The sequence below is a fragment of the Rattus norvegicus genome, chromosome 19, assembly GCF_021556685.1.
Source record: "Rattus norvegicus strain SHRSP/BbbUtx chromosome 19, alternate assembly SHRSP_T2T, whole genome shotgun sequence".
NCBI lineage: Eukaryota > Metazoa > Chordata > Mammalia > Rodentia > Muridae > Rattus > Rattus norvegicus.
In genome coordinates this window covers 68,136,319-68,156,876 of record NC_141552.1, presented here as the reverse complement: position 1 = coordinate 68,156,876, position 20,558 = coordinate 68,136,319, and the positions used below count along the sequence as shown (strand labels likewise).

At 50.3% G+C, this 20,558-nt stretch overlaps 3 protein-coding genes across 9 annotated transcripts in view; 2 read left to right on the top strand and 1 right to left on the bottom strand.

Annotated features, from left to right (window-relative positions):
• Positions 1 to 4,588, top strand: part of Egln1 (egl-9 family hypoxia-inducible factor 1) — a 39,491-nt gene extending 34,903 nt beyond the window's left edge. The window contains 2 exon segments of the mRNA NM_178334.4: positions 1,008 to 1,075; positions 2,447 to 4,588. Of these exon segments, the coding sequence (NP_848017.2) occupies positions 1,008 to 1,075; positions 2,447 to 2,502 (124 nt within the window). The 3' untranslated portion in view covers positions 2,503 to 4,588.
• Positions 4,589 to 5,981: 1,393 nt separating this feature from the next.
• Positions 5,982 to 14,871, bottom strand: Sprtn (SprT-like N-terminal domain). 7 transcript variants are annotated; one of them, XM_087594323.1, is made up of 6 exons: positions 14,387 to 14,871; positions 13,683 to 13,782; positions 12,835 to 12,963; positions 11,476 to 11,743; positions 10,829 to 10,880; positions 5,982 to 6,685 (listed from the first exon to the last, which is right to left on the bottom strand). In XM_087594323.1, exons 1-6 carry the CDS (start codon positions 14,605 to 14,607, stop codon positions 6,355 to 6,357), a joined length of 1,101 nt encoding a protein of 366 aa, XP_087450449.1. In that variant the 5' UTR covers positions 14,608 to 14,871; the 3' UTR covers positions 5,982 to 6,354.
• Positions 14,872 to 14,983: 112 nt separating this feature from the next.
• On the top strand, positions 14,984 to 17,473 carry Exoc8 (exocyst complex component 8). Its single transcript, NM_139043.2, is given in 1 exon segment — positions 14,984 to 17,473. A coding segment is annotated over 1 exon segment (2,151 nt). The 5' UTR covers positions 14,984 to 15,137; the 3' UTR covers positions 17,289 to 17,473.
• Positions 17,474 to 20,558: the final 3,085 nt, after the last annotated feature.

Sequence of the window (20,558 nt, the reverse complement as noted above, 5' to 3'; positions counted from 1 at the left end):
CACGGCACACAGAGCGAAGCCAGGGTTGCAGTTAGGAGAGGGGCCACTGGGTCAGAGAACAGAGGCTAGAGGCCAGGTGGTCTGTACAGCCCAGGCAGAGAGCAGACTACTGAAGACCGGGGATGTGAGGAAAGAATGTAGCAGAGTTTTCTCGTGAGGCCTCGGTTCTGTGAGGCGCCGATCGGATACCAGGTTCTGAGTGGCAGTTAACGGACAGCCTGGCACAGAGGCAAGAGCTGTTCCACTTTTATAACCCTGCTCCCTGAAAGAGACCAATGGTAGGAGCAGGGGTGCAGCATGGGCAGAGCGAGTCGGCCGCTGGCTAGTGGAAGGACACGTGCACTGTGGTGCCGGCCACCGGCTCTGCCCTGTACTTGAATCTTCAAGCAAGGTGACATGATCGCATATCTATCTGGGTTGTTGCTTTTCCCATGAAATCTTGCCGGGATCCACAGAGTCTTACTTACCTAAAGATGGCTCCTGGGGGACCAGCGGCCCAAGGCACGTGCTCACATCCACGGTGTCTTCCTGTAGCTCCACTGTTCACAGTGTGTGCCGGCCGCCACATGCTATTAGTTCTGGAGTCAGACACAGTGAGACAAGCTTCTGCTGTGCCACGAAGGCACCTGCTTTCAGCTCTGAACAGACCTGCCACACCACATTCACTCGTGGGATAAAATAGTTCAGTTAGACGAGGTCTTTCAGGAAGAGGTTAGTGAAGCCCGGCGTCAAAACCCAGTGACTTTCTGGGAAGGAATCCTAGAAGTTTGTGTTTATTAATTCTTCCTCAGTGACCCGGGGTCCAAGACGGTATGACTGGCCTGTGTTTCTTTGTCCCATCCACTGTCCTGCCTTCCCAGGCACTCGCCCCGTCCTTAATCCATTTCTGAGCACGCAGGTTGGGTGGGCATGGAGAGCCTCCCGTGGGTGCTGTAGCCCGTTGCGGGGTGGGCAGGAGCACTTGCTTCCCAGGGACCGTTCTGACCGTGTCTTAAATTTCCTTCCAGGTACGCAATAACCGTTTGGTATTTCGATGCAGACGAGCGAGCAAGAGCTAAAGTAAAATATCTCACAGGTGAGCACAGCCGGGCGCGGCCGGGACAGCAGCGGATGGCGTCTTCCAAAAGCCCCAGCCCGGGGTTGCTTCTGCCAGGTTCCCTAACTCCCTGTTTTGGTCAGGGCTTCTCTCATTAGTCTTCATTCTTACCTGTCGCAGTTGTCCAACCTTAGTGAAGGTCTGATGCGTGCATGAGTTCATTAGCTAGGGCACAAAGTGAGCTTTGCAGGAACCCCACCCCAACCCCTAGCCTGAAGCTCCTTGATCCCCACCCCAACCCCTAGCCTGAAGCTCCTTGATCCCCACCCCAACCCCTAGCCTGAAGCTCCTTGATCCCCACCCCAACCCCTAGCCTTGAAACTCCTTGATCCCCATCCCAACCCCTAGCCTGAAGCTCCTTGATCCCCACCCCAACCCCTAGTCTGAAGCTCCTTGATCCCCACCCCAACCCCTAGTCTGAAGCTCCTTGATCCCCACCCCAACCCCTAGCCTGAAGCTCCTTGATCCCCACCACTCCAGCCTGAAACTCCTCAGTGCCCTAAAGGTTCCCTGGTCTCCTCCCCTTGTCTTTCATGTGAATGGATATATCTCTTCCTTTCGTAACATTCGCTCTATAAAATGTGTGGTGGGCTGCAGAGATGGCTCAGTGGTTAAGAGCACCGGCTGCTCTTCCAGAGGTCCTGAGTTCAATTCCCAGTACCCACATGGTAGCTCATAACCATCTATAATGGGATCTGATGCCCTCTTCTGTCATGTAAGTGTACATGCAGATAGAACACACACACACACATACATACATACATACATACATACATACATACATACATAGATAAATTTTAAAATCCTTAGAAAAAAAAATCACGGGTGTCCACAAGGAAAGTTTGTACAGAAGAGGCTAACCAGCTTAGCAGACAGATGTGTTGATTCCCAGCCCTGTGCGTAGGTCATGGACTTGTGCACCTTTGTGTCCTGGGACCCGATGCATAGCCAGTAGTCACAGGACCCACTCACTCACCGAGTTCTAAGGAACCAAGCTCAACTTTTGTAAGAATGTTTAAAAAGCAAACAACCTGAGATGTTCCTGCACTCTGTGTTTTCTCAGAGCTATGGTTGGTGTACTTTCAGTGGCACTCCAGGACTCTCTAGTCAGGTGGCTTAGATTAAAGGTGGTGCTGTTTCCAGTGCAATGCCTCTGCTTGTCCTCTAAGATCTGTGCAGAGCAGTGTGTTTGTCACAGTAGCAGTGGGAACAGCAGTGGGATGGACCTGATGGCACTCTGGAGAAACGAGGTGTTGTTTCCTGTGTTTGGGGTGCAGTCTCAGAAGGTCCAGTGCCCATGAGTGGGGTGCAGTCAGAAGGTCCATGAGTGAATGCCTCTTTTTCTTGCAGGTGAGAAAGGTGTGAGGGTTGAACTCAAGCCCAATTCAGTCAGCAAAGATGTCTAGCAGGGCCTTGGGTCCAGCAGTACCCGCGTCACCTACAGCCTCTCAGTTGCCTTCTGTGGACCCGTGGACATGTGGCCAGGATGAACAGAGACACCTGCCTGGCATTTCATCTGGGAGCCAGGCGACTTCGCCAGGTGTCATCCAACAGAGGGCTCCATCTGCCGGGACTGTACTGTGGGGTCAGCTCCAGATCTGTGACTGCTCTTGGCCGCTGACTGAAGAGGAGACGCTGTCGGAGGAGAGTAGCTTTTCCATCTGGACACAAAACAAGGGCCCTTTGTAGGATTTTCTTCAGTCTTCTATTTTGCCAGACCTGTCACCTAACTGAGTTCATTTCATCTCTTTTTTATATCAAGTTTGAATTCGGGGAATTTTTGTATTAGGTACAATTTATCAAAACTGAATTAAGAAAAAAAATTTACAGTATTATTCTCAAAATAACATCAATCTATTTTTGTAAACCTCTTCATGCTATTAAATTTTGCCCTAAAGGCCTCCTACGATGATTGTCGCCAGTGAATGATGATTCCGTTTCTTCTGCCTGAAAGTAAAGGAAGGGCCCTGAGTCCTGGCTCACGTGCGCGAGGTTTTTCTTGGCCCGTCTCTCGGTGATTCGAACTCACCTCCGCTGCCCTCACGCTCCGACCTAACAGTGGATGGTCGCCACCGGTGCCCAACTAACTCATAGTTCCGAGAGGAAACAAGCCACAGGAAAAGGCTCTGTGTCTTCGGTTAATTTTTTTTAAAGCTAAGTGACGGGCGCTAAATGAGCTCCTTCTCCTCGGCTTCGGGTTCCCAAGACAAAGGGCTCTCTTCTGCGTCAGGTCTAGCCTGTCGCCGGCCTTGTCTCACAGCTGCAGGTTTCCCTGTGGCTTCTCCTTAGTTTGACTGTGCTTTCCAGACCCTTCCAGGTCAGGGCCTTGTTCTTGCAGCAAGGCACCTGTGGCCCCAGGCACATGGCTGTGTGCGTGTGGTCCTTGGCTCCCTGGACGGCCATGAGGCACTCTCATAACCAGTAATGAAAGCCGCGTGTGCCAGCTTAGAGAGCAAGAGGTGTAAAGGCACACTCTCTGTTTCATGGGTTTTTCTCTTTTTAGAGGACAGGGGGACAACCACACAAGGCCGCCAGACTGCTGTCACCTCTACGGTCCCCTTAGCCAGAGTTTGCACAGATCATGGGTGTAACCCCAGTCCCCTTAGGTGTTACGTCTCCGACCCCAGTCTTTGCCAAGACGTGCGTATACAGAACTATTTCTGTGTGTCTCCTTCATACCAGACTTAGCACCCACGCAGTTCATACCCAGTTAGAAACCTTTTCTATGGGAAGCTCAGCCCGTCTTAAGAGATTGTCATTGTTCATATAAAACATGAACACAGCCAAGTAAAGCTGAGAGTGGACAGGGCTTACTCAGCACTGTGCTCGCATGAGGGGCTCACGGCAGGAAGTCCACTCCTGACCCACATCCGCTGACCACTCCTCTCCAGCAAGTGCCTCTGCAGCCGGGCCAGCTCAAGGTTTGGCCGCCCGGCTCCGAAGCACCGTGTTTCACATTTGGGAGGAACTGTTTGGCCTTGATGCACTTGGTCTGATTGACTGGAGCAGCAGACCCTGGAGTCCTTTGTATCTCAGACTTTTACTGATGTACCAGGTCCCAGGTTCTGCTGCAGGGGATGGGGCGGGGTGCTCGCGCCAGGCAAAATTTAAATTCTATATCTTTTGGAAAGTGCGTGCTTTCCTGGAGGTCACTGTGAGAAACAACAACAAGAAATCAGGCTAGCTACCCCCTTAAAATGACCACTTAAACTCAATTTCATGAGCAGGATTCTATTTAAAACCATTTGTGGCCCATATGTGTTCGTCCTGGTGAGAGAGGAAGCTTTATGATTCTGTTTCTGTTCAACACCTCAGCCAGTTGTGGAACAGCCCTCTATCTACGACAGGCAGGGCACTTCAGGGTTCGCAGAGAGCCTCATGTGGTTTGGAAGTGGTGTTTCCTATGAAAGCCTCTCACGTTGCTTGTAAAGCTAATCTAATTAAAAAGATGTATAAATGTTCTTGAAAAAAAAAAAAAGCTAACTGTTGTCACCTCCAGCTGTCGTCTGTTTTCCAGCCCATAGCCTGTTGGTCACTTACTGCCATCCATCTTGGGTCTAGTCCACACCACGCTGCAGTTCCCTTCTGTAAATAACAGAGCGAGCAGCCCATAGTGCCCGGTGGTTGGGGGCTCCACCCGAGTTCTCAGCACTGAAGGTTCCACCCCTCTCGGTAAGCTTTCAGGGTGCTTTAAACCCCACAGCCGTTGAATTCGCTGCTGGGGGAGGGGGCTTGGTACACACCCGTGGGGCTCTTGGCCTACAGCTCCACACGTGAGCATTTGATCTGTGGTCACGTGCAAAGACGCCTTGATGCACTTGGTCTGATTGACTGGAGCAGCAGACCCTGGAGTCCTTTGTATCTCAGACTTTTACTGATGTACCAGGTCCCAGGTTCTGCTGCAGGGGATGGGGCGGGGTGCTCGCGCCAGGCAAAATTTAAATTCTATATCTTTTGGAAAGTGCGTGCTTTCCTGGAGGTCACTGTGAGAAACAACAACAAGAAATCAGGCTAGCTACCCCCTTAAAATGACCACTTAAACTCAAAGGTCTCTTTGGTCAGAGTAACAGGATGTACTGTAGCTCTAAGAATCTAGTGTGGCAGGTGTGGTGACACATGCCTTTAATCCTTGCGCCTGAGAGGCAGAGGCAGGAAGATTTCCGTGAGGCTGGTGAGACCCTGTCTCTAAACGGCAGAGTGTGTCAGAGGACAAGTCTAAGTGTGGCGGTGTAATGAAACAATTAACACTCTTCAGTTTGGGTGTAACCTTCTGAGCCTTTTGTTTAGTTTTGGGACAGGGTCTTACTTTTGCCCAGGCTAGCCTCAGACAGTGGCCCTGAGTCCCCTGGCTAGACACCCTGGCTGGTGGTCCTTTCTGCCCACCGGGCTCCCGGGATCCATCTACTCAGTGTTGGTTTTCCTGTGTCCCCAACTCCATGTTTACCACTCCTGGCACCCAAGTTGTGAGGGGGACAGAGATGCTCTCGAGGCTGGCACCTCAGCCCCAAACAGGAACCCACACTGGAAAACACTGCCTTAGGTGGGGAGGTATGGTTCTGGTGCGGCTCTTTGGAAGTCCCAGCACTGGTTCTTCACTGATGCTACGAGCCTGTCAGACACTCCCTGTTCTCATCCCTGGGCTCTGTAGTCCTATAGCTTGCTTGTCTTAGCTTCTGGCTTTGCTCTGCTCTGGTGAACTCACACCCCACTGCCTGGGCATTCTTTCCTGCTGCAGAGTGAGGACAGGCAGCACACGAATTTAATCCCAGATATATTCTTTTCTGGGAAAGAACTTCGCCTATGAAGGTGAGCGCTAGAGGGGACCAATCAGCTAGAGGCCCCACTGTAGTTTACAAGGAAGAAAAAGGAAACTTGAGACTTGGTCTTTACGGCATGAGAAAATCTAAATGTAATCAAACAAGCATTTTCTTGGATAAAACTTAACACTTTAAAGATCCACATCCTGTACTGTGGCACACTCCTGTGGTTACAGCTACAAGGAGGAAAGAAGCCCAACTTGGGAGTTCAAGGCAGCTGGATTAGCGTGGTCAGATCCCAATCTCAGAACTCAGTGACCAAACAGGAAAGGAAGGCAGGTGGGGACAGAAATAAGTTTTAAGTTTTCTTAAAGCTAAGCACCCAGGGCCACTGAGATGACAGATGAGGCACTTACTGCCAAGTTTGACCCTGAACCCATGTGGTAGGAGAGAACTGACTCCTACAAGTTGTCCTCTGCCTAAACAGCAAGTTCCCAACCCTCAGAAACTTGGGGGGTTTTTGTTTTTTAAAAGAGGCTCCCAGATGCAGATGCCCAAGGAGGCTTGGGAAGACAGTGACGGAGACATCTGTGCCCCGGGCATACGTTGCTTTATCCAAGCAGTAGTGACATGGATGGCTTCTCCAGACCCTCCACCTTCCAGTTCTGGTCCCATGGAACAGCTATGGAAACAAGTCACCGTGCACCCAGGTGGTTTTATAAAGGAAGCCATGTTGGTTGTGGGGTATTTTTGGAGCTGGGTCCTCTGAGGCCAACCTGTAACCCCTCGCTGAGTGCTGGGATTCCGTTCGTGGCCTTGTGTTTGCACATATCTGTAAGAAAACAATGAGTTAGTCTTTGAGACAGCAGCACACTCTGGGAGGTCTGGAATTTAGAGACCTCTCTGCCTCTGAGTACTGGGAATAAACATCTGTACTGCTGTACCCAGCTATTCACAAATTTTTTCTTTTAAAAGGATTTATGTATATAAGTACACTGTAGTTGTTTTTCAGACAGAAGAGGGCATCATTACAAATGGTTGTGAGCCACCATGTGGTTGCTGGGATTTGAACTCAGGACCTCTGGAAGAGCAGTCAGTGCTCTTAACCACTGAGCCATCTCTCCAGCCCTTACAAACTTTAATACAGTACACTGACAGAAACCTATCTTAAATCCTTAAGGAGATAGCTGACTCTCTAACCAAACACATACACACAGTAATTGTTAAGAGAGGGGTGGGTAGGATCAGTAGAGATTAAGGGTTAAAACTAAGTTTCCAAGGCTTCAAGTAGGCAGCTTTGGAAAGAATTTCACCGAAACATCCTTGGCTGATTGGAGTTGGTGTTGCTACTGGAGGACTGAGAAACAGGATAGCAAATGAGTGACCTGATTTCTGTGCCCCACATCCTGGCTTGAGTCTAAGATGACATGGGAGCCTCTGGTGGCTACTTGTAGAGTGCACCACAGAGCTTCCCAGCCTCATCTCACCCTTTACCAACCACAGCCCTCTCCTTTAGTTTGAGCCAAACTAAGGGTGGTCTCGTATTCTGTACAGTGTAAGGGGAGTAAAGGCCCTCAGCGCTAGTAAACATGAGAACAGCACACTGGAGTCTTGAGACCTGGCTGGGTAGTGCAGTGGCAGAGCACTGGGATTCCATTCGTGGCCTTACGTTTGCACATGTCTAAGCGCACAAATGTCCATCTGTGAACTCAGTTATGAGGAGCTGGGGCCCATCCTCAGCACAGAAAAACACATCAACCACTTTACATCAAAACATCGTTTATTTTTTAAAATCTGTAAAGTTTTGAAAAAAACTAGAGTTTTGGAACAAGAGAGAATGAGGTTTTAGTGTTTTCCCATTTGCCTCAGAGGTCCCAGTCAGGATGTGTGCCCAGTCGGCCAAAGCCAAACAAAGGTTTCTCACATTGCCTTTAGCCATCGTGCAACTGGGATGAAAGCACAAATTGTACAGAAACAGGACCTATGGCTGTGGGCCCTACGATGTGGAGCTGAACCAACTTTAGCTCCACTGTGGGGTCAGAAATTTGCTTCCAAAGGGAGAATACAAAATTCACATTTCATTGATAAAATGACAGATAAAGGATAATTACTCTTCCGGCAAATCTCCTGTAACAGGCACGGGTTCCTCCCATTCCCACTTTCTAATGTGCACACCGTCACTGCAGAGCTGGTTGGCGGACACCCTCAACCTGGCTAGCCTGTCTGTCTACGCTCTCCCTCCTGCCGCTGGCTCAGACCTCACATCCCATCCTGCTCAACATCTTGGGTTTCCACAGATGTGCCCAGTTCTCTCCCCGCCTGAGATCCCCCCCCCCCTCCTTAACAAGCTAACTCAACTCAGTAAAAACCAGTGCCGGAGTGAGACCCTGACCCAGCACCGCCATAAGCACTAACTAATATTAACCTGCATGTTTCCCTCACTGAGGAGGTCGCTCCTGAAAGGCACGAACTACCATCTGACTTACTTCATAGACACAGCTATGCAGTTTGGCACAAAAATATTTGTCTATAACCTGTTAAATTGGTGAAAATATGGCATATATCCAAACAAAAAGCCTCAATAGCTACTTACCTATAAACATTAACAAAAATTTAACTTCATGCTTTAAGAAATATCAAAACTTGGTATCCGATCTGACAGGCTAAAGATCCTGTCAGGAATGCGGAGAGGCTGACAATGGCACACTGTTGGGAGGAGAGGACTCAGATAAAGCTGACCACAGACACCCTGTGACAGTCCACTCCTGAGTGGGTGTTGTCGCTTAGCCCTGCACCAGGACACTTCCAATGGTTCAATAATACTGGGGTGAGGGGGAAACTTCTAGTTATCTTTAAGTTCTACAGAGGAATGAAAATAAGCCTACACAATAACAAAGATACCACCTTCCCACTCTCTAATAAGGAAGGCAGGCCCTGTCCCAGGCCCCTGGGGGAGGTGGGAATGGGGGAAGTTATACAGGGGAACACCAGACAAGCCAGGTTCACCTGACCTCACAAGCTTTGTGCACCTTGTAGCAAGGTGGAGGGACAGACATGAGACAAACAAACTGAGCAGTGTCTGTGTGTCTCTGCCCAAACGCGGAAAGACAGCACCTCACAGTGCTCAGAGGATATGACCATCTTTTGTTTGCACTTTGCTGTACAGTTCACAGTGCTGCCCAGGCCTTTTCTGCTCTCCAAGGAGTCAGGCAGCTTTGTGAGAGGTTCTACATCAGTTACGTTTTAGCACCAAGTTTAAACCGTTCACTTAAGTCCCCATCAAATAGGCCGCAGAACCAAGTGACGGCTTTAACATTCTAAACAACGGTACTGTCCATCCAGTATCCACTCTACTCTCAATTCTGCAGCCACCACTCGGTGAATAAAGATGGAACAAGGAAAGAGAAAAACCAACCAGACTCACCACAGCCCACGCTAGAGCCAGGCCCAGGCTGGCTCCAAACCCCACAGCCACCGCCCTGCCTCAGCCTCCCAAGTACTGGGATTTTAACATGAGTTGCCAGGAGCTATAAAAATTCTTTTAAATATGAGTCTTTAAAATCTGCCACTTTTAGTAAAAGCAGGACAGATTATATACATAAATATACATACTATATTTAAAATATAAATTATGAATATAGAAGTCTTTAAAACTTGCAACCACCTTTATGTAGAAAGTAAAATCTTTTAAAATATAGAAAACATATGTTAGGATTAAAAAAAAATCTGGATGCTTTTAGGACAACTACTGTTTCATACTATCTGAACAAAGTGTCAGACCTCAAAAAGATTAACATCAGTTTAGAGAACGGGGCTTAACATTAAAAGTATTCAGCTGTCAGGACTCCTGATAAGACCATCTTGAGAATATATAAATAAAAATAGTACTCGAAAACCTTATGAACAAACAAAAAAACCCCAAAGTACACAAAGCCATACACAAATACAGAACAAACAGGGCCATGTCTTGGTAAGGCATGTGTGGACCCAGCACGCTGACAAGTAAGCTCCTGAGACAGGCTCCCTACACTACCAAGGCCGTGGGCTGCAGTGATGCTCCTGCCTCACTTCCCTGAGCATCTGGGGTCACAGGGACACGTCTGGATGGAAATGCAGACTTAAAGCACAGCTGTTTGTTGTGTGTATGTAAGACATGACACTGCTGGTGCAGTAAGTCACACTGTGACCCACACGTCCTTCAACTGCTGGGTGACGGCACCATGAGCCATCAGGCGGTGTGGGACCCACTCCACCTCACACTCTTCGAGGTCGGAGGTTGGTTTTGCTGCCTTCCAGGCAGCGGTCCAAGTGCTCATTAATCTGCGACTCCAAAACTACGCCCTGACACACTGGACAGTTGACCAGCCGCCGCTGACCGCCTGAGCTCCGAGGCGTGCTGATGGCTGTGGGCCGTGAGCTATCCTCAAGGTCACCACCACTCTGTGTTTGCTCCTTGATATTATTCAAAGCAGTCCTGTCCTCCAACCTGGGTCGCTTGTTCAGGAATTGGTCTTCAGACCCACTATCCTCTCGGGATATGGCTGCGGACGTCCCAGCTGCAGATGTCACGGTTGCTGATGCTGGTGCCGTGACTTTGGAGGAATTTCTCAGGGATGCCCTAGAAGGTGGAACCTTTCTCTGAGCGCCTGCTGAGGCAGAGTGCTTGGTGCCATCGATGGTTCCACTCTTCACTGGGGATCCATTTACATTTCTGAAAGCCTTTTGGTTGGCAACAGAGACTCTGGGGAAGTAGCTGCTCAGGACACTTTGGTGACTAGCAGTGGGAAGAGGGGTGACAAGATGAGGCTTCTTATTTGGAAGACCGTTCTGTTCACATTTCACCTCAACGTTGGAATCGAGCTTCAGGCCACTCGCTGAATGGTCTTGACCTGAGAGACCTTTGGTGTCATTAACCATGTGTGAGCTGTTCAGCTTCCCAGCTGAAGGGCAAGTGCTTGTGTCTCCAAGAACATACCCTTTGCCACTGAATGGGATGAGCGGCTGGGCCTCTCCTCTGCACAGTTTATCTGCAAAGGGGACAGACAAGACTTCCTTAACACACTGACACACAGACAAACACTGAGCAGATGGTGGTTATGGAAATGAAAAATTGTTCTGTTCTGACTGAGATCTGTGCAGTAGTCAGACCCTGTACTGAAAGAACAGGAAGGATGGGAGAAATCATAGATAAGAATCCAATATTAAGCAAGGAACGCTCCCAGGAAAGTACTGATCCCTCATCTGCCTCCTCCTCCTCCTCACTGGCTTCCTACTGATTCTGTCCTTCTGCACCAACCAATCCTTCAGCCAGCTGCCTTCTCTGCACTGCACTCCATATTAGGAACCGGTTTGGCTCCCAAGGCTGAGCCCAAACTGACAACCTTGCAAGGGGAAGGAAGCCTCAACTTAAGTAACTGCTACCTCCTTGGGAGCTTCTGAGAAAAGGAGCGGATCCTAAGGGAGACATTGAAGGCCGCACTCCTTCCCATCCTCCCAAGCCACTGTGACATCTGTACTGGTCAGGACTCACACCCTAGTGTTGTTACACTGCCAATGGAGGCCTCTTCCCCTCCACACACTCGGCTACTGTCCCTTTGTGGATGCTGTGTGATGGAAAGGTACCTTTATTCTCCACTGCCGATGTGGGCTGCTTGCCTGCTTTTGTCTTTCCTCTGCCTTTCTTTGCATAGTTCTCTGGCTCCTTGATTTTTATGTAAGTGCCTCCACAAGTTTTCTGGTGGTCAGCCCACCAGTAGTCATGAGCAGAGGGAGCCCTGTTGGTGGCACGCTTCACATAGCCATAGTAGGGCTGTTTGTGCTGGCAGGGTCCATTGCAGCGCCACCAGTGCCGGCGATACTCATCCACCTCATCGTGGAAAGTGTGGTAGACCTGGGCAGAGGGAGTGTTCAGCAGTCAAGACAAGTTAGGCAATCTAACGAGATATTTTACCCACGGAGTCCTTTTGTCTTGAGATAGTCCATTTCTCAGAGTTTCATTTGGGGACAGCTACTATATTTAATTTCTTTTCCAAAGTTCACTATAATGGGAAGCATCAGGTAATTTAAAACTTCCAACTGTAAATATAGAAGCATGTAAAACAAGAGATTTTTGTGGGCAAAAAACCCCACAACCAGAAAACACCACCATGAATGAAAATGTTGCAGAGTGAACAACATCGTCATTAAAAGCTAGGCCCGAGGATGTTCACCACAACCTTACTAAGCTACCATAGAGAGAAAGACCTGAGACCACAGGGCTGGAGAGATGGCTCAGTGGGTAAGAGGCTACTCTTACAGAGGACCCTAGGTTCAGCTGCCAAGCACCCACAATGCAGCTCACAACCATCTGTAACTCTGGTTACAGAGCCCAGGGATCTGACGCCCTCCCACAGGCACACATGCAAGCGGAGCATCAGCGCACACAGAGAATAAAACTGCACAGAAGGAAAGGTGAGGAGGCACACACTTCCTTAAGTTCCTGGAATGATAAAAACTGCAAAAGGGCCAGATCCTTCCTAAGCAATCACACAAGACCCTCATAGTTAACAACATTGTCAGTGCTCACGGTGCACCGCACATCCTTTACTGTCACGATCTCAAAAGCAGGCACTGCCGTGACGCCACTGCATAGCAGCGATGGTTCCAGAAGAGCTCAGGGAAGATGAGCTGGAGTCACTCCTGAAGGTCCCATGCCTGAAATGCTGGCCTGCAGTTGCTGAAGCCTCAACGAAGAGGCCTGCAGGCTCCTTAGCCACTCTACCCCTAGAGACTAAATGGTAGGACTCTTGTTCAAGGCTGAAAATCTCTTTCTACCTAGTTCCCCTTTGCTGAATGAATGGCTACTAGGCGTGGTGGGACATACCCACAATCCCACCACTTAGGAGGCTAAGTTAGAATTTTGAGTATGAGGCAAGACTGGTCTACACAGCCAAGACCCTGGTCCTGCCTGCTCCCCAAACCTGTGTGGCTCAGTGTACCGACCGTTATGTTGGCTCCTGTCAGCTGGTTGATTCGATGCATGTGTTTACAGAACTCTGGGCCGTGTCCTTCTCGGTCTTTGTCATTATTAGTGACAAATAAGTAAGCATGGATCATTTCGTGCAAGAGAGTCTGAAACACAAAACCAAGTATTGATTTTCTAGGGCAAGTGTGAAGCTAAAATGAATTCTTTTTTAACCTGCAGTCTTAGCCTTCTGCAGAGCCAAGTACAAACCTTTACATATATTCCAAGCTCTACAGAACCCAGTACCCCTCTTCACAGAATGAACGCTGCTTAGGAAGGCCCATTTAACTATGTACCCAAACCCAAAAGGTTGGTGAACCCAACCACACAAAAACTTTAACATCCAATAGAGTCAAAACTCTGCCATGCAGACTCCAGATGCCAACAATGGAAATGCGGACACCAAAAGAGCAAGCAGCCCAGCTCTGAACGGCCACTGGGCATGATCCTGACCCATGATCCCAGACTCAAGGTGGAAGCAGAAGGCTCAGGAGTTTGAGATCAGCTTGGCTACAGCAAGCTCTGCCTCCCTCACCATCAAACCCCCCACAACCCTGCGCCTTCTAAAAATAGCTGGGTACTTGCATGCCAGCTCACTGGAGAGGCTGAGGCAAGAGAAGCATTAAGACCAGGGCCAATCTAAGGAATAGAGACTGTCTCTTAAAATCAACAAAATACCCTGGACGGGAATGGTGATGCACTGTTGTAAGCCCTCAGGCAGAGACCAGAGGATCTTGTGGTTGAAGATAGTATGAGCTACTATCAAGAACACATCATTGAAAAATAAAAATCTAAATGTTGAGGAACCAGTTTATGCGAAGACTACCTCTACAAGGTCCTTTCTTGGTCTGAGTTTTAACAAGGGTTCACTGAGACGGATGGAGCACATGCCTCCTCTCCCTTCATAGGTGCAGATGCCAGCACACCTGGAAAACAGTCACGGACAATGGATTAGGTTCACCCAATGCACAAAGGAGACAGAACAAAAAACAAACCCTCGCCTGGCATGGTGGCGCAGGCCTTTCATCCTAGTCCGTGGGAGGCAGATGCAGGAGGATCTCCCAGTTCCGGGCCAGCCTGGTCTACAGAGTGAATTCCAGGGCAGCCACAGATACATAGTGAGACCCTGTCTCCAAAAAAAAAAAAAAAAAAAAAAAAAAGAGCCAGCAAATCCTTATCCTTGGGCAGTTCAACGAAAGTCCCTGATAGAGGGCTTTTTAATAACACTTGATCACCCTCACACCCTCACCCACTGTTATCCTCTCTGCTCCGCACCGGGACTTGTCACGGGGCCGATGTGAAGTTAGAAGTACGCTACGTCTCAGCCTGCTTCAGCTCAGGCTGCTATGTGACGGTGTATATGCAGGGCAGATTATTATCTAGAACAGGATTTCTCAAACTCAGTGGGTAGATGAGGGATCCTGCTGGTACATCTCTGAGAGCCGTTGGGCCACGAGGAGGGGACACACCAACGACAACTCAGCGCCCTTGCCCTTCCCTACGTTCCGAGCCGTTCGTGGGCGCACTCACAGTGTCATGCGCACACTCCACTTCACCTCCACGGCCTCCAGCTGACCCCAGAAGAAGCGATCGTTAAACTGCAGGAAGAGCGCCTGCAGGTCCGGGGTGGGGTCCACCAGCTCCCAGGACGCGTCCACCAACGATAGGGGCTCCCGCGCCGCCGCGCGCCGCGCCGCCTGCACGTCCCACTCCTCCTGCAGCCGCAGCGCGACCACCAGATCCTCGTCCATCCCGATACTCTCACTTCAGCCGCTCCCAAGACGCCGGTCGGGCTCGTGAGGCGTACGGATCTCGCGAGACCTCCCGGCCCCGCTGTCAGGGCGCGCGGGCTCGCCTCGAACGCCTAACCGAAGGTGGCTCGGCTCTGCCCCGCGGACACAGACTTAGGAACGCTGGGCTCGGGGTAGGGACGGCTTCAGGAAGCCAGTTGTCTCCAGACCGCCGCCGAGGTCCAGCGCCTCACGTCAAGTCTGGTCCGTGCCCGACCCTCCTCTGACTTCCGTACTGGCCCGTCCGCGCACGCGCCTTAAGACGCTGCCGTTTCCGCGCAGGCGCGTCGTCGACACTCCGCCCCGGGCGCAGGCGCAGTGTGAGAGTCTCGACTTTGGCACAGGCGCAATGCAGCGCTCGGCCCCGGCGCAGGCGTTTGGGTGTTGCTCCCGCCCCGCTTCCTCTACCGCTTCTCCACCGGGCTCGGGTGGGGCCGGGAGGCGGCGAGTGACAGCCACTGCGGGCCACGGGAGCAGGGCGGGTGGCAGCCATGTCGGACAGCGGGGCGAGCCGCCTGCGGAGGCAGCTGGAGTCGGGGGGCTTCGAGGCGCGGCTGTACGTGAAGCAACTGTCGCAGCAGTCGGACGGCGACCGCGACCTGCAGGAGCACCGACAGCGGGTGCAGGCGCTGGCGGAGGAGACGGCGCAGAACCTGAAGCGCAACGTCTACCAGAACTACCGGCAGTTCATCGAGACGGCGCGCGAGATCTCCTACCTGGAGAGCGAGATGTACCAGCTGAGCCACCTGCTGACGGAGCAGAAGAGCAGTCTGGAGAGCATCCCGCTGGCACTGCTGCCCGCCGCTGCCGCGGGCGCATCCACGGGTGAGGACACGGCGGGCGCGGGACCGCGGGAGCGCGGGGCGGCCCAGGCGGGCTTTCTTCCGGGGCCGGCCGGAGTCCCTCGCGAGGGCCCCGGGACGGGAGAGGAGGGCAAGCAGCGAACGCTCACCACGCTGCTGGAGAAGGTGGAGGGCTGCAGGGACCTGCTGGAGACACCAGGTCAGTACCTTGTGTACAACGGGGACCTGGTGGAATACGAGGCAGACCATATGGCCCAGCTGCAGCGAGTGCATGGCTTCCTCATGAACGACTGTCTGCTGGTGGCCACTTGGCTACCACAACGGCGAGGCATGTACCGCTACAACGCACTCTACCCACTGGACCGCCTGGCTGTGGTCAACGTCAAAGACAATCCACCTATGAAAGACATGTTCAAGCTGCTCATGTTCCCTGAGAGCCGAATCTTTCAAGCGGAAAATGCCAAGATTAAACGCGAGTGGCTGGAAGTGTTGGAGGAAACCAAGAGGGCGCTCAGCGACAAGAGGAGACGGGAGCAGGAGGAGGCAGCCGCCTTGCGTGCGCCACCACCGGTCACTTCCAAGGGCAGCAACCCGTTTGAGGATGAGGCCGAGGAGGAACTGGCCACCCCGGAGGCAGAGGAGGAAAAGGTTGACCTTTCCATGGAGTGGATCCAGGAGTTGCCGGAAGACCTGGATGTTTGTATTGCGCAGAGGGACTTTGAGGGTGCCGTGGACTTGCTGGACAAATTAAATCACTATCTTGAAGATAAGCCCAGCCCACCTTCTGTGAAAGAGCTGAGGGCCAAAGTGGATGAACGAGTGCGACAGCTCACCGAGGTGCTTGTGTTTGAGCTCTCCCCGGATCGCTCTCTGAGAGGTGGCCCTAAGGCTACTCGAAGGGCAGTGTCTCAACTGATCCGTCTCGGCCAGTGCACTAAGGCTTGTGAGCTGTTTCTGAGGAACAGGGCGGCAGCTGTGCATACTGCCATCCGCCAGCTTCGAATTGAGGGCGCCACTCTGCTCTATATTCACAAGCTGTGCCATGTCTTCTTTACCAGCCTCCTAGAGACTGCACGGGAGTTTGAGACAGACTTTGCAGGCACGGACAGTGGCTGCTACTCTGCCTTTGTGGTCTGGGCAAGGTCTGCCATGGGCATGTTCGTGGATGCTTTCAGCAAGCAGGTTTTTGACAGCAAGGAGAGCCTGTCCACTGCTGCCGAGTGTGTGAAGGTAGCCAAGGAGCACTGCCAGCAGCTGGGAGAGATTGGGCTGGATCTCACCTTCATCATCCATGCCCTCCTGGTGAAGGACATCCAGGGGGCCTTGCTCAGTTACAAGGAGATTATCATTGAAGCCACCAAGCACCGAAACTCGGAGGAGATGTGGCGTCGGATGAACCTGATGACTCCTGAGGCCCTGGGCAAGCTCAAGGAGGAGATGAGAAGTTGCGGGGTCAGTAACTTTGAGCAGTATACGGGGGATGACTGCTGGGTGAACCTGAGCTACACTGTGGTAGCCTTCACCAAGCAGACCATGGGCTTCCTGGAGGAGGCACTGAAACTGTACTTCCCAGAGCTACACATGGTGCTCCTGGAGAGTCTGGTGGAAGTCATACTGGTTGCTGTGCAGCATGTGGACTACAGCCTGCGCTGTGAGCAGGACCCAGAGAAGAAGACTTTCATCCGGCAGAACGCATCCTTCCTTTACGACACTGTCCTCCCAGTGGTGGAGAGGAGGTTTGAGGAAGGTGTAGGGAAGCCTGCCAAGCAGCTGCAGGACCTTCGGAATGCATCGAGACTCCTGCGGGTGAATCCTGAGAGCACCACGTCTGTGGTCTGAGGCTCTGGTTCGATGCTGTGTGTGCGTCTGTCTGTCTGTCTGTCTGTATGTATGTATGTATGTATGTATGTCTGTACACACACATGTACTACAGATGCATTGTTTGTATTCACATTACACAATATCAACACATTCCTCAGACACAAACAGCATATAAAAGTGCCCTCTTAAAAATGCAGTCAAAAGAAGAAAGATAATGTGTTAAGTGCTCCCTCCCACATAGAGGGATTATTAGAGCACATACTGTGCTTTTTTTTTTTTTTTAAACTCTTTAAGGAGTGTATGGTCACAGCAGCATTTCAGGTCACTCTTTAACCTGAAACACACTTGTCACAGTAGCACATCCTGGAACATTGCACTTCTGTGCTGCCTAGAAAAATATGCAAGTCCACAGGGTTTAAGTTGTGAAGCATTCCAGTTCAACAAAATGGCTTCTGAACGGTCATTGCTGTGTAGCGCCCCTGTGTCATGTACTCAAGAAGCAAGCCAAATTGGGAAGAAATGAGTTGGCTTGGGATAAATTTGAGTAAGTGGGCCCCAGACTCTTCAGTGTTTGTAGTGGTGTGGAAGGAGGCTTTCATAAACCACAGGCATCCAAAAGTCGGAAAACTGGCGTGTTCCATGCCTACTGCCTACTCAGACGCATCTTTCTGGGGAATCACAAGGACTGCATTGAATTGTTAACACATCCCAGAAGTGAGTAGATTGCCATGTTCAGGAAGTGAGTCTGGCTGAAGAGCCACACAGAGGATCCTAGCAGTAGGTGGGTGAGTGACTCCAAGCCCTGCAGACACCTGGGTTTGGAGCCACTGAGACGTCTGGAAAATGCAGAACTCCCTGTTTGAGTAATAAGAGTTCTGGGTATGTGTAGGTTAGGAGTTAAAAAAAAAAAAGAATGCAATGTCACTTAAGAATGCCTGAGATTCGGTTTTAGTTGTTATACTGTCTTGAGATAGGTTTCAGCCCAGACTGGTTTTGAGCTGGCTTTGTAGCCAAGGATGACCTTGAATTTCTAATCCTGACTCCCTTTCCCAAGGCCTGGGATTACAGGTATGTGCCACAGCGCCATTTATGCTGCATTGGAGAATAAACCCTAACTTCCGGCATACTAGGCAAGCACCCTATCTACTGCTACACCCACTGCCCCAGTAGGCTTTTGTAACTTAGTAACTGAGAGGAGATGGACACACATCAGGCACAAGGAAGGGACAAACAAGAGTGCACACTTTTCATCAGAGCGCTGAGGCAGGGGCAGGTGGGTCTCTGAGTTCAAGGCCAGCCCGGTCAACAAGGTGAATTCTAGGGCAGCCAGGGCTCTGTAGAGAGACCCTGCCTTTAAAACAACGTTGAAGAGAATTCCAGATTGTAATACTTGTCTCAGGTTGTTTAGTAAAGGGGAAGGTGGGTAGATGGGAGCCCCTGAGAGTTCTAAACTGAGCTCTGCTCTGATTATCTTAGTTCTGTTAGAATGTGTTGCTCACACCCATTTTCCACTAGCTTCTAGCTGTGGTTTTTGTCCAAGATGCCATGTTTTTATGTCCTTTGGTTCCAAAGGTTATTCCTTGTCTGAATAAAAAGGTAGTAAGCCGTCAAATTACGTAAAACCCCAGATGGCTTCTGCAGTCATCCAGGGTTGTTAAACTCTTCAGCTTAACTAAATTCAGGCCAGCTTTTTCTTCCCCTTTTATTAGCTCTCCATATGTAGAAAGATTGATGAGATCACCATTACAGATTTTCACTTTTTCGATGTTAGGGTTTGTTGTAAATAAAAGTCTCTGTGAAGACTAAGCTGGCCCTGAACTCAGAGATCCTCCTGCCTCTGCCTCCCAAGTGCTTGGATTAAAGCTGTGCTCCACTACGCCTTGCGTAGTTAGAATTTTCTACATGACCATAACTGGATGTCCCAGCCAAACAAATATACTAATTTCTCTTAGGATCACTGGAAACTTGAATTTCAAAGAATTGTGTGGTTGTGATGATTACTTGGTGCCATTTGGAGTTTACTATATGAAATGCGCTATGTGGAGAACTCTATGGCATAGAGCTGTAAGAATGCTAACATGTCCCATATAATAAATGCTGTATCCTTATGGAAATGGAAGTGGAGAACTTCATTCTGCTAAGATGGGCTACTGTGTTCTTCTGTGTAGCTGAGGGAATGCAGTCTGAGAAATCTGGGCAGGAAGTTGACTGCATCCCCCTTGGGTGCCAGATACTTGGTATTCACCGTCCCCCTAAGATCAGTCAGAGGTCCTGACTCCCATGTCTCACCAGAGTCTGAAGCTTGCAGGATGTGCAGCAGTGGTAGTTCTGTGCATGCTGGCACGCCGCTTCAACATTATCACCGTTCATTTGCTTTCATTCCAATTTTAGTATATGTGCTGCCGAAGCGAGCACCGTTCATTTGCTTTCAAATGAATTGCATAGACCGAACAAGAATCACGGACTGGGTTAATTTCGGTTAGACAGTTCAGCCTCTGATGAGAGCCTCCTGTCACTTAAGTGCTTAGAGTCATTTCTGTTGAAGATTCTACCATGATTCCCTGCACATTCGTCTTGCAGCTGGTGTTGTAGGGCAGAGGGGCCGGAGCGCGCTGCAGACAGAAGCACGGTCGCACACTGCACTTTATACAGTGAGAGATGGGACCTCTGAACTGACGGCTCTGTAGCATTCTCACACCGACGGAACCGGTGCTGTTATAACACTTTGTTTATTTGCGTCGAGACAGGGTCTACTCTAGTCTTGGATAGCTTGGAATTCTCTGTGTAGACCAGGCTGGCATTGAACTTGGGGTCTACCTGCCTCCAATTAAGGCTCAGACTCTGTTCTTTTATCCTTTTTTTTTTTTTTTCCAAGAAAGGGTTTCTCTGAGTAGCCCTAGCTGTCCTGGAACTTGCTCTGTAGACCAGGCTGGCCTCAAACTCAGCGCTCCAGCTGTCCCTACCTCTTGGGCCCTGGGATTACAGAGCAGGTCCCTCCATCATCTGACTTGTCTAGTTCAACCACCAGTCCTATGTCCTTTTCTTTATGTGGGGAGGACAGAGGCCGATAAGATGATTTTAAATATTTTGTATAGTGTCAGAACTGTGAAGTTTTGAGTGTGCTGAGGATGAAACCCAGGGACTTATAAGTACTTGGAGCAACAATCCAGGCCTCAGAAAACACAAGATTTTTAGGATATCCTTGAGTGGGAAACTGCAGTATACAAGGTGAGAATCTTAAAAGCCAAGTTTATGATCTCTGCAGATCACTGACCTGAGGCAAGCATC

What these genes read in the sequence shown, in the direction of transcription:
- Sprtn (XM_087594321.1), bottom strand. Translation starts at nt 13,745, where the DNA reads ATGTGCTCCATCCGTCTCAGTGAACCCTTGTTAAAACTCAGACCAAGA. An exon ending in CAAGAAAGGACCTTGTAGAG is followed by an intron (nt 12,964 to 13,682) that starts GTAGTCTTCGCA and finishes TTTGTGTTTCAG; the next exon opens with ACTCTCTTGCACGAAATGAT. An exon ending in ATCGGCAGTGGAGAATAAAG is followed by an intron (nt 10,881 to 11,475) that starts GTACCTTTCCAT and finishes TCCCCTTTGCAG; the next exon opens with ATAAACTGTGCAGAGGAGAG.